General features: G+C 43.1%; 1 protein-coding gene across 1 annotated transcript in view; it reads right to left on the minus strand.

Annotated features, from left to right (window-relative positions):
* Window positions 1–11,070, minus strand: part of LOC124796282 (dual specificity tyrosine-phosphorylation-regulated kinase 4) — a 427,864-nt gene extending 416,794 nt beyond the window's left edge. Inside the window, exon 1 of the mRNA XM_047260399.1 lies at window positions 10,845–11,070. Within this exon, the coding sequence (XP_047116355.1) occupies window positions 10,845–10,982 (138 nt within the window). The 5' untranslated portion in view covers window positions 10,983–11,070. The remainder of the gene's footprint in view (window positions 1–10,844) is intronic.
* Between the last annotated feature and the right edge of the window lie 853 nt (window positions 11,071–11,923).

Raw genomic sequence — 11,923 nt, forward strand, 5'->3', positions numbered from 1 at the left:
AAGACCTCCATGTGCGGATATATCATTTGAAATCTTTCAAGTTCTTTGATTATCATCAATTACTGGCCAAAGCAATAGACAATAAACAATAGTTGATTATCAGATACGGATTGGTTTTGACTACCACGTCCTATAGAAAATTGGTCACTACAACAGTTTCAGTAATTTGTTTCCCGTTCTGCTCTTTTATGGTTGTTAACCGCTCCCCAGTAAGGTCGTAGTGACTCTCTGATTCCTGCTTGTTAGGCTCTAGCAACAGTACCAATAAATAATAAAAAAGATTTCTTACGTCATTTGAGTAATGACTCAAATACTCGGCAGTACAAGCAGACAGAGGCAGAATAGTCGTCTTTGTTGGACGAACAAAGTATAGCAGACGTCCTGGGAATGACATTTTACGAGAGCTGAATCTGGAAGACCACGCTGCTCTTCTGCTAGAAAAAGAGCGTATAACGTAACAGATTTTGGTTACCAGGATTTTGTGGACTTCAAAGCACTCTCACAGAAAATAGAATCAAACTATAACAAAACATCAAACAATGAAATGATCGAATAAAATGACATGAAAGAACTCAAAAGTACAAAAGAGTGACCCAGGCATTCCTTTTGTGAAAACCATATACGAGCAAAAGGAATATGCGCACATCACCGTCAACAGTACCAGGACAAAACAACTCAACATCTCTGAAATGCTGTGCGTTGCAGCTTACAAGAATAAAATGGACTTTTTTGCTACAAAGAAAGCTCATGTTGAGTCCCTTCCCCCTCTGAAATGTATTCCTGCATCCCATAAACCCATTTATGATACTGTGTCTTCGTAAACTGTGTTCCTTAAATTATAAGTGGTTCAAATGGCTCTGAGCACTATGGGACTTAACATCTGAGGTCATCAGTCCCCTAGAACTTAGAACTTTGTAAACTTAACTAACCGAAGGACATCACACACATCCATGCCCGAGGCAGGATTCGAACCTGCGACCGTAGCGGTGGCGCGGTTCCAGACTGAAGCGCATAGAACCGATCGGCCACACCGGCCAGCCCTTAAATTATAGCTAATTGTTGTTCATTGTTAAATTGTATCATTTTCATAAATTATAATTTTGTATTTTTCTGATAAAACAATTTCAACTTGTTTTTCATTTTGTATTGTAACTTGACTGATTTTGTCTGATCGAGATTCGAATGTCTTACTACAGTAATTTTAAACAAATACAAATTATCTGAGGTAGAAAAGTGGCAAAAGTATTATACGACCGATGATAACAAAAACAAGAAAGTTTTTACAAAAGCAAGAGAAATGACACAACTCAAAGAACTACTTAATGAATACCTCATAACACCTCACTTTCGACGTGACCAGATCTTCATGTCCATACTACTGTTGTATAGAATATAATGAAATTTACTGCCAAAAATAGTTATTTGAAAGTTAAACTATTTCAATATAAGTTTTATAGACTTCTTGAAGTCGATTTTTCTCAAGTATTACATTTTTGAGTTGTGTCACTATTCTTGTCAAGGTTCAATATCTGTTATTCAAAGACAAAATAGCTAAATTAACACAGAAATGCTAAAGCTACAATTTCGTGTGCTGTTCGCCTGACGGAGTCGCTATTAAGAGATGTTGGGAGGGAGAGGCGGCCAGAAGTCAGCGTCAAGTGGTAACTATTCCTGTTATTTTCTTGTCGAACTCAGTAAAATGCTTCTCGTTGTCTGTATCGTTGGACAACACAGCCTTTTTGGGATGGAAAACTATCTTCCATGCGAAAGTACCAGAAAAATACAGGCGTGTATTGCAACAACAAACCATTATGCCACTAAATCCACTCACAGAGCCACTCATACAGTTATGTCCACTCAGGAACATCAGTATAGGTCGAAATTTCTGTTCTCTGGCTATTAACAGCTCGTTGACCATAGCGGCACGCTTTGGGGATTAACCTGCTCTTATCCAAATGTAGGGACTTCGGAAGCTTTTCGTACGTCGCGACCTCTTTTCACGTACCTGACGTGAGGTAGTTCTGTCCGCCGATGTTACATTTGTGAGATAACCGGGGTTTCAGGTGGCTTCCTACATAAGGCTGTCGTTCTTTTGGTTTCATATTTCGCATACAGTTTGTAAAAGACCAACTCCGAAGGTATTTTCTTACCTTAAGTGGTTGCAATGGACTGGGTACTGTTACTGCTCCCAGCAGCCACAAAACCACTTCAGCATGGAGGTTAGGCTCTACATGCTATCAGGGACGTTTCTAGCATTAGGGAAGACTACACTGTCGTACAGAACGGCGTAATTTTCCAGGGGAAGTAAAGGGCGGGAAAATTAATTTAAATTAAACAGCCGAAAAAACTGAGCAAATAGGCGAGAAAATGAGAAAGAGGATACATTAAAACACCGAAATTATTTTCAGAACCATACGGAACAGTTACTTTATAAGCCTTGACTTAACTTTGACGAAAATGGACACATTGCCTGCCGGCCGAAGTGGCCGTGCAGTTAAAGGCGCTGCAGTCTGAAACCGCAAGACCGCTACGGTCGCAGGTTCGAATCCTGCCTCGGGCATGGATGTTTGTGATGTACTTAGGTTAGTTAGGTTTAAGTAGTTCTAAGTTCTAGGGCACTAATGACCTCAGCAGTTGAGTCCCATAGTGCTCAGAGCCATTTTTGAACACATTGCCTCTGCCTACCTCAAAACTGAAGTTGCCGCTGCTGCGTACGAAAAGGAAACAAACCTGACCTTGATTCGTCTCAGTCGAGCACTGGTGCGGGGCACGTGGGCTGGCTTACGATCGTGTTGCGACTTGATATCCTACCTCCCTCAGTCCCTTTTTTGCTTTTGTCTCTGCAGATAATTTGTCAAGCGTCACTTGAATTCAGTGGTTCTGTTGTTGTTTTTTGTTCTACTACTATTTACAATGGTAATCGATCACATGGTGACAAGCTATGCTTTGTACTTCTTTTCCAACATTATCTAAAAGGAGTAAAAGGAAAGTGAAGTTCATCGTACACATCAATAAAAAATGAGTTGGGGTCTGTCTCTAAGTCTGCCTCTGAATGTCTGAGACTCGCAGCACAAGAAAATAACTACACTGTCTATTATCAAACAAATTAGCTGCCATTTTTTTAAATTTAACATATGCGCAAGTAATGACCAGGAAGAGAGCGTCATGAGTCTTTCATCGACAGGACATAATTATAGAAACTGCGTACCTTGTGCTTGCAAGCTGTTGTCTCAGTACAATTTAAAAATTAGTGCACACTTCTATCTCTATTCTGCTTATTGCAATTTGCTGACGGTTGTATTTACACAAGTAACATGCGAAAGGACATTTTCTGCTTTAAAGTGTGTAGACACTAGGCTCCGTGCACAGTTAGGACAAGAAACCGTGGAAGCATTTGTAATTTGGACAATGAAACAGATATTAATAACGTCGATGTTGTGTTTTATGAGAGTAGTCCCACGCCTTTATTAGTTCATTTTCTTGCCATTAAGTAAAATAAGTAATTGATCCCAAATTAGATTACACCGCTGTATTCAACTGATCCTAGTTTAAAATGTTCAGCACATTCCACCTATTTCAATTACTTTGGGAACTTTCAAAAACTGAGGACAAAAAATAAGAAAGTAAGGACATTTGATTTCCTCAATCACTTGTAAAGGAATTGAGAACTAAGCACGAAAATTGAGGACTGCCCCCGAAAATAAGGGCGGCTGGTGACCTTAGTTTAATGATTAAAAGTATTAAATGGGATTCGCATTGTTGTGCCGTTGGATGTGAGTGATGGTGGAGGGGGGCGCTATCTGGTTTACCAATGGTAGTTAAAAAAAAAAAAAGAGGTCGCGTCATTTTTCAGTTGTCACCTAGGGCCCAAAACACCTAGAAACGGCCCTGCATGAGACTGACTATATGAAATAAGTTATGTAAATGGTTCTGCTGATAAGAGTCCTTTATTTTGCAGTCTATGCTTGCAATTAGACAAAGCATACTGAAGATCGCTGTATATGTCACTAATCTTAAATGTTTTGTACAATAGCCAGTCAGCTATATTTCTCGCTGCAATTGACAAAGGAAGTTCAGCTATATGCAGCTGGAGCAACCACAGAGCCACCTAGCGGGCGCTGTGAGAAGCTACTGCTCCTGCGCTGTAGATGGCGGGCAGTCGCAGAATGTGAGGTCGAAGTTCCAAGCTTCGCTCCTAGAGCGCTCTCGCTGTGCTGCTGCAGCGGGCGTCGCGCTGTGGACATTGTGATACTCTCCCGCGCATCATGTATTTTGCCCATCATATATTTTGCCCATTTCACTCGACCTCGGCTGTAAGCTGTGTTTTACACGGATGTTGTGGTTAAAATACGCTTATCAAGTTTCTGTGCAAAAGAGAAGCGCTGATAGACATATCATTTCTGTTGGTTTCGTTTCGTGGTTTATTCGTTTCATTCAATCTTGAATGTCAAATATTAAAACAAGAACATATTTACATGAACGTGTAGCACTGTAAATTAGGATGTTTGTCAAGGTCATTGTCAGAACCAAACGTTCAATGTTCCCAAAGGTTATCAACAGTTACACCTGCAAAACGAGGGTGGCTTACTTCTCAGCGCTAAATCTCAGCTAGCATTTGTATTTTGATAAACGTTTGAGCCGAAAAGGCAGCGGTCGCCCCGCTAAGCCATAGGTTTTATCTGATCTGACGCTGAACTAGTTTTACCACTGATTCTTATGTAACTTAGTAACACATCTGATGATAATAATAAACGGTTCATTTTCATTTAGGCGGTTTTATACACACAAATTCATCATGGTCGCAGATTCACTTAGGGAATTTATATCCTATACCCATGAGTCAGGTCGTGTCGATCACATGGTCGTGCTTGCAACAACGAACGAGGTATCGGAACACGGTATTGGATTATTATTAATTTGACTCGCGTGTAAAGAAGTACACTTCAGACAGCATTTATTTTGGACGCTATTTCGTTTTCATTTCGCATTAATGTTATTTTCAGGTTTATTCTTTCACTTTCTGCTTCCCTTGAATGAAAGCCCACATACACAACGTGATCAAAGGTATCCGGACACCCTCATGTAATGCGGAATTGACCTTTAGATGTCACGAGAGATGGACCCGTCAATAGAACAGGAGGCGAGGAATATTGTGTAATCAATAGAGAAGCAACACCAGAATACGTGAGTCAAGGGAATCTCAAGACTTCGAAGGGTACCAGTTATTGGAAGTCACCTGAGTAACAAATCCCTCAAGGACATTTCAACCCTTCTAGAGCTGCCTCTTGGTGGTCTGATTGGAAATGCGAAGGAACAACCACACCGATAACTGCCGTCGTGTGTAGTGCCAACAATGAAGTACATGTCCGCCCCGGGTAACTGAATGGTCAGCGCGACAGAATGTCAATCCTAAGGGCCCGGCTGGGTCGGAGAGTTTCTCCGCTCAGGGACCGGGTATTGTGTTGTCTTAATCATCATCATTTCCTCCCCATCGACGCGCAGCTCGCCGAAGTGGCGTCAAATCGGAAGACTTGTACCCGGCGAATGGTCTACCCGACGGTAGGCCCTAGTCACACGACATTTATTTAATGAAGTACATAGGAGTTTGTGTTAAGGTGCGACTGTTTTTCGTGGTTGATATGTCTCTCCTTACTTTGCTTAGCAAAACGCTGAATACAGAAGGATATGAACACATTTTTCTGCATTGCGTCCCGCGTGCAGTAGACGAACAGTTCGGAGACGATGATTGTTTGCATCCGCATGGTGATGGACCCTGTCATAAAGCACCGTGTGTGAGACACTGGTTTGTGGTCAATAGTATTCCTGAACTGGATTGGTCTGCCCAGCGTCCCCACCTAAACCCAGTAGAACACGTTTGGTATGAGTCACAGCGTCGTCGTAGCTCTACATAGCAGCGTCCAATATTTCTACGTTCTCTGGTTTCAGCTCCTAAGAAATAATGGGGTGCTGTTCCTCATCATACATCGAGACACCTCATCGAAAGGATCCCCAGCATGGTTCATGCCGTCATAAGGGCGAAGGGTGAACACATGCCATATTAATATCACCTGATAGGTGTCGGGATACCTTTGACCACACAAGCGTACGTTGGCAGATATGGAGACGATGCGACACTGTTTTGGACAATTTACATAACTTGAGCTACACAGGAAACGGAGTGCAAACGTTTTCGTGTCCTCTTCTCCCAGGACGGAGAAGTGTTACGCGGAGCTGTTATCTTACATCTACATTTACATGGATGCTCTGCAAATCACATTTAAGTGCCTGGCAGAGGATTCATCGTGCCACTTTCACAATTCTCTATTGTTCCAATCTCGTATAGCACACGGAAAGAATGAACACCTATATCCCTCTCTACGAGCTCTGATTTCCCTTATGTTAGCATGGTGTCGTTTCTCCCTATGTAGGTCGGTGCCAACAAAATATTTTCGCATTCGGAGGAGAAAAGCTGGTGATTGGAATTTCGTGAGAAGATTCCGCCGCGACGAAAAACGCCTTTGATTTAATGATGTCCATCCCAAATCCTGTATCATTTCAGTGACACCCTCTCCCCTATTTCGCGATCATACAAAACGTGCCGCCCTTCTTTGAACTTTTTCGATGTACTCCGTCAGTCCTATGGTAAGGATCCCACACCGCGCAGTAGTATTCTAAAAGAGGACGGACAAACGTAGCGTCTCCTTAGTAGATATGTTACGTTTTCTAAGCTTCCTGCCAATAAAACGTAGTCTTTGGTTACCCATCCCCACAACATTTTCTATGTGTTCCTTCCAATTTAAGTTGCTCGTAATTGTAATTCCTAGGTATTTACTTGAATTTACGGCCTTTAGATTAAACTAATTTATCGCGTAACCGAAGTTTAACGGATTGCTTTTAGCAGTCATGTGGATGACTTCACACTTCTCGTTGTTTTGGATCAATTGCCAATTTTCGCACAATACATATATCTTTTCTAAATCGTTTTTCAATTTGTTTTGATCTTCTGATGACTTTATTAGTCGATAAACGACAGCGTCATCTGCAAACAACCTAGGACGGCTGCCAGATTGTGTCTCAAATCGTTTGTATAGATAATGACCAGCAAAGAGCATATAACACTACCTTGGGGAACGCCAGAAATCACTTCTGTTTTACTCGATGACTTTCCGTCAATTAATACGAACTGTGACATCTCTGCCAGGAAACCACGAATCCAGTCATATAACTGAGACGATATTCCATAAGCATGCAATTTCACTACAAGCCGCTTGCAGGGTACAGTGTCAAAAGCCTTCCGGAAATCCAGAAATACGGAATCAATATGTAATTTCTTGTCACTTTCATCACATGCATACTCGTATCTCTAGAGGAAAAGCAGCTGTGTCATAACGAGCCAGTGAATACAATTCGTCTTGTTACTCTTACAGTTATTTCTTCCAAAACGTCTGCGAAGTTGGCCGCTCACAGATGAAACAATATTAAGTGCTAAGTTTTTGTATGGAACCCGTGAAAAAGTAACTGTTAATGTTACACTACCACTAGAGCATGTCGCCAGATACACTAATGAAACTGAATTTTCAACTCTTATTCAGTAGCTTGATCGGATGTATCAGCTGTCTTCGTATATCTAAACGACCCGTGTCTTACCAGCCAAAGCATCCACAATTAATAACGAAGTTTACCCACTGATCGTTTCTTTTAATTTTTGCAGGCTCTATCAGAGCTCTACAACTCCATCAAAAACAACTGCAAAAGTAAGACAGGCTGTAGCTATTTTGTCAAAAATTGAGATTGCGAGTCAGCAGCTGTGGAAGAACAGAGGTTAATTCGAACAAATAATAATAATAAAAAGCAGCGACCGGCCACTTTTCGTAATCCTATTGGTTAAAAACGAATAGCACCGTTACTGGTTCGGTTGTTGCGAAGTTTTCTTGGCGTGAAACTATGCGCCGTATAACACTGTTGACTATTATTGAAGATATTCCTATTCCTCTGAACGAAGATTCACTGTTGCGGCCACGTGATTATAAATCTGGCAACATCGTGAGCACGTGACGCTCAAGCTAACTAGTGTGGACTGCCGGTTGGCTCCTACCACTTGACATTCTGCAGAAACGTAAATCACACAGTTAATTTACTCTAGTTAGCTGAAGCGCTATCACAGTGGTCTAGAGGTCAACGAGATCACTGGGCCAAACATCGCCCCGCCGACCAATGTCAGACACATCCCAAATGATCTGCATCACTTAAAGTGCTTGTTATTGGAATACAGCTGTATCCGTATGAGAATATCTGCCAAACAGATTACGGAGGTTAACGACATGTATAAGAATCTTGTAGCAGTCAACACAAGGAACGTGGTCGAACAAAAATGGAAGCACAAAGACTGATCAGTCATAAAGTAAAAGGGACTCAGTTCACATCTGCTATCTCAAGTGCAGGCAGAGTAAACAGGAAACTCCCAAGAAATTTCAAACTCCGTGCAATTCAGCCAGCAACCTGACCCAGGTGCGTCACCTGTGGCCATGTAGACAGCGACGAACATGGTTTCATGAATAAAAATTCGAGGGAGTTGTGGGATTTCATGAAACAGAAACTTGAAATGATAGGCTGAAACACTCCAGAAAGCATAACATCTGTTAATATTCTCACTCGTGATGAGGAACCGAATTCTACGACCAAAAGAAACGCGACAGGATACATGACGTTCCTTCTTTTAAAAAGAGAAGAAAATATAGAATAAAATTTAGTAGGATATTTATTGGCCCGCCTCCATTCGTGCAGACTCAAAAAGTAAAAAGAGATCTTCGTAGTTTTTTTTTTTTTTTTTTTTTTTTTTGCCGGACAATATTCTTTAACTTAACAGGTGCATGGATGATATCACAGTACTGTAAATTTGGTGACAACACAGAAGTTCTAGTTTTAATTTCAATTATATTTGCCTTATATTTTGTCATTGCATTCCCTCCACTTCATTTTAAACATATTTCTCTCGATCAAGAAGATTTAATCTAACACAAATCACCGCACCTCCGTTGCCAAAGAAGAAGACATAAGGAGTCTTAGTTAAATTCACGATAAAAAGAAACTTTAACAACCACATATGGTTTAGTCCAATGACGGAAGATGCCACAGTCTTTTTCAATAGCAGACGATGCTTCACTTTTTCAGTTACTCTTGTTTACGACAGTTAATTTGGTTACGTCAGTTAATTTGGCAGAAAATGACGTCTATGTTAATTCACTTTCCATTATAGGTAATATATTTAAGTTCATACGAGGAAAGCTTCGTTTATATATTTACATTTTCATTCGTTGGCCGACATTACCACGACCCAAATGTATCTTCACGCGGAAATATACAGTTACTTTGATCATCCCCTGTTTCATGAATCGATGTGGCAGAAGACGCTGATTATATTTAATTACATTACTTTTTTATAAGAAGAAATTTTAATTTAGTTAAATCGCACTACCTCATAGTGAATAAGATTCGATAACAGTATTTTGAACACAATACTCGGGCATAAAATTAGAAAAGGAAAAAATATATAAATAAATAGACAAATGGTCAGCTTTGCTGGTTGTATACGTGGACATGCACGGCTGGATCGCTGGCGATTGCCTCAATTATTTTCTACGGCGGTTTGTTTTCCAATGTAGTCTACGCAGCCTCGTGGTATACGAGGGTCAGTAGCGATACTGAAAGGCAATCCGCCAAAAGAGGAGTCAAATAGAAAGGCTTACACCAGTCTGGTAGCTACACGACACTTACCTTCAACTGGAGATGCTCTCTATCAACTCTACGGTCCGGTAGTTTTCGCACAGAACATAAACGGCGTACTAGATGTCAGCATTACCGATAGTATTGGTAGGGAAAAAAACACAATTTACTGTGTGTGAAACAAATTATGAGGTGACGATGGCTCCTCATTTTTTGTTTGTTTGTTTGTCCTTACAAAATATAAACTGCATTTTATGAGCAACAAAAATTAGTTGATCAAGTAACTTCAGGTCTTTTACGTAAAACCATAACAATTACTTTTGAAGCAAGTACAGATTAAGTTCTCAAATATAAAATAAATATATGTAATTATTATTGTTATTTTGAACTCAAGTTCATCTTGATCAAAATCAGGAGTTTCAATTTATAAGTGTAAAAGTTCTTTAGGATGACACAAAAATATGTTTTATATAAGCTCTGCGAAGAACTAAAACAATGGCTGATATGCTTTCGTTTCGCGTTTTCTTAAAACATTATTTTTAAGAAATTGCGATTTCTAGCGTTGTATGATGAATGTGTATATTTTTTATGTTTTTAGTACAACATGTCTCTTTGGCACGTTACAAATCAACAATTTTCGAATAAAACCTGAATTAAACAACGACAGTTTAAATATCGTTGTAAGTAGTATTTATTTTTAAATAACAGACAGGTGGTTTATTATATAGAATAAAAACATTCCGAAGTTTACGCGACCCTCTTTACAGACGTTAACTGCTTCCAGCTTCTAGAGGGTATACGCAAACAAAGCGACGGAAACGAGGCAACGCCCGATAGGTATGCAACACACTTAGCGTACAGGTAACGCAATGTCGATCTTAACTGACCATCGGTCCAAGGGAATCTACTATAGTCTACACTTACTTGCTATAGTCTACAGTAGTTTCACCACTCCACCTACAACTATAATTACACCGAGACTGGTGGAAGGAGAACTTCTTCTTAAGGCGGCTACAGACTTTTAATTTCAGTTTATCGATATCGCGTTGACGCGCAGCGATGACGTGTTAGTAGTGAGCGTTTGTGGTCGATGTTAGTAGCGAGGCGAGTGGCGTCTGTACCGTGTCGTAGCGGCGGCAGGAGCAGTCGCGGCACGCGAGCAGCCGCAGCGGGGGCGGTGGGGGCGGTACGGGCGGCGGCACGGGCGACGACAGCTCGAGCGAATCTGAGGAGCTGGTGTTGGAGGCGTGCTGGCGCATGGCGCCGCGGGCCGGCCGCAGGAAGTCGTCCAGCAGGTAGAAGGACTGCGACTGCGACTGCGCGGTGGCGGGCGGCGCCGGGGACGGCGGCACCGCGGGGGCGGCGGCGGCGGCGGGGGCGGGCGCCTGCTGCTGGAGGCGCATCAGCGCGCCCAGGCTGCGCCAGCGCCGGCCGCCGCCCCCCGAGGCGGAGGCGGAGGCGGCGGCGGGCGCGTCGGGCGGCGGTTGGTGCTCCTTGCGGTGGCGACGCCACCAGGCGGGCGGCGACAGCAGGCTGGCGCTCTTGCGCACCGCGGCGGCGGCGGCGGCGGCCGGGGGCGGCTCGTCGTCCTCCTCCTCGAGCAGCGGCGGCGCCCGGCGCGTCACGAAGCCGTAGTCCGTGTCTGCGGCGGCGGCGGCCGACGGCAGCGTGGCGGTGCGCGCGCGGTGCGGCCCGCGGCCTCCCACGCCCGCCCCCGCGGCCGCGCCGGCGCCGACGCCGCCCCTCGGCAGACACGAGAAGGACGCCGAGTGGCGCAGCCCGGCGGCCGCGGTCGGCGGCGCCCCCAGCGCAGGACGCCGGCCCAGCTGCGAACCCAGCCGGCCGAGCCGTGCTCGCTCACCACAGCCCACCTGCCTCTCACCCCACCTCCGTTCCTCGCACCTCTGCGCATCTACCGATCTGACCACCCGCGCAATAGCAGAAGCAGGCCTCGGCCTTAGAAGTGTCATTACAAACGTTGCCCGAGTACCACATTAACAATGAGACTATCTATATTTACACATTTCCCACAGGCTCACACGATCTCCGCAACTTTTACCTACTCAATACTTGAAATCCACAGATGGGAGCAGACACGATTTTCTCTTCCGCACGGCTCACAACTCGTGAGTAAGCCACAATCTAGGACTGTTCAATGTCAAGTTAATGAGTACTATTACATATTTTATTTATATATACA

Source organism: Schistocerca piceifrons, chromosome 4 (assembly GCF_021461385.2).
Source record: "Schistocerca piceifrons isolate TAMUIC-IGC-003096 chromosome 4, iqSchPice1.1, whole genome shotgun sequence".
Taxonomy (NCBI): domain Eukaryota; kingdom Metazoa; phylum Arthropoda; class Insecta; order Orthoptera; family Acrididae; genus Schistocerca; species Schistocerca piceifrons.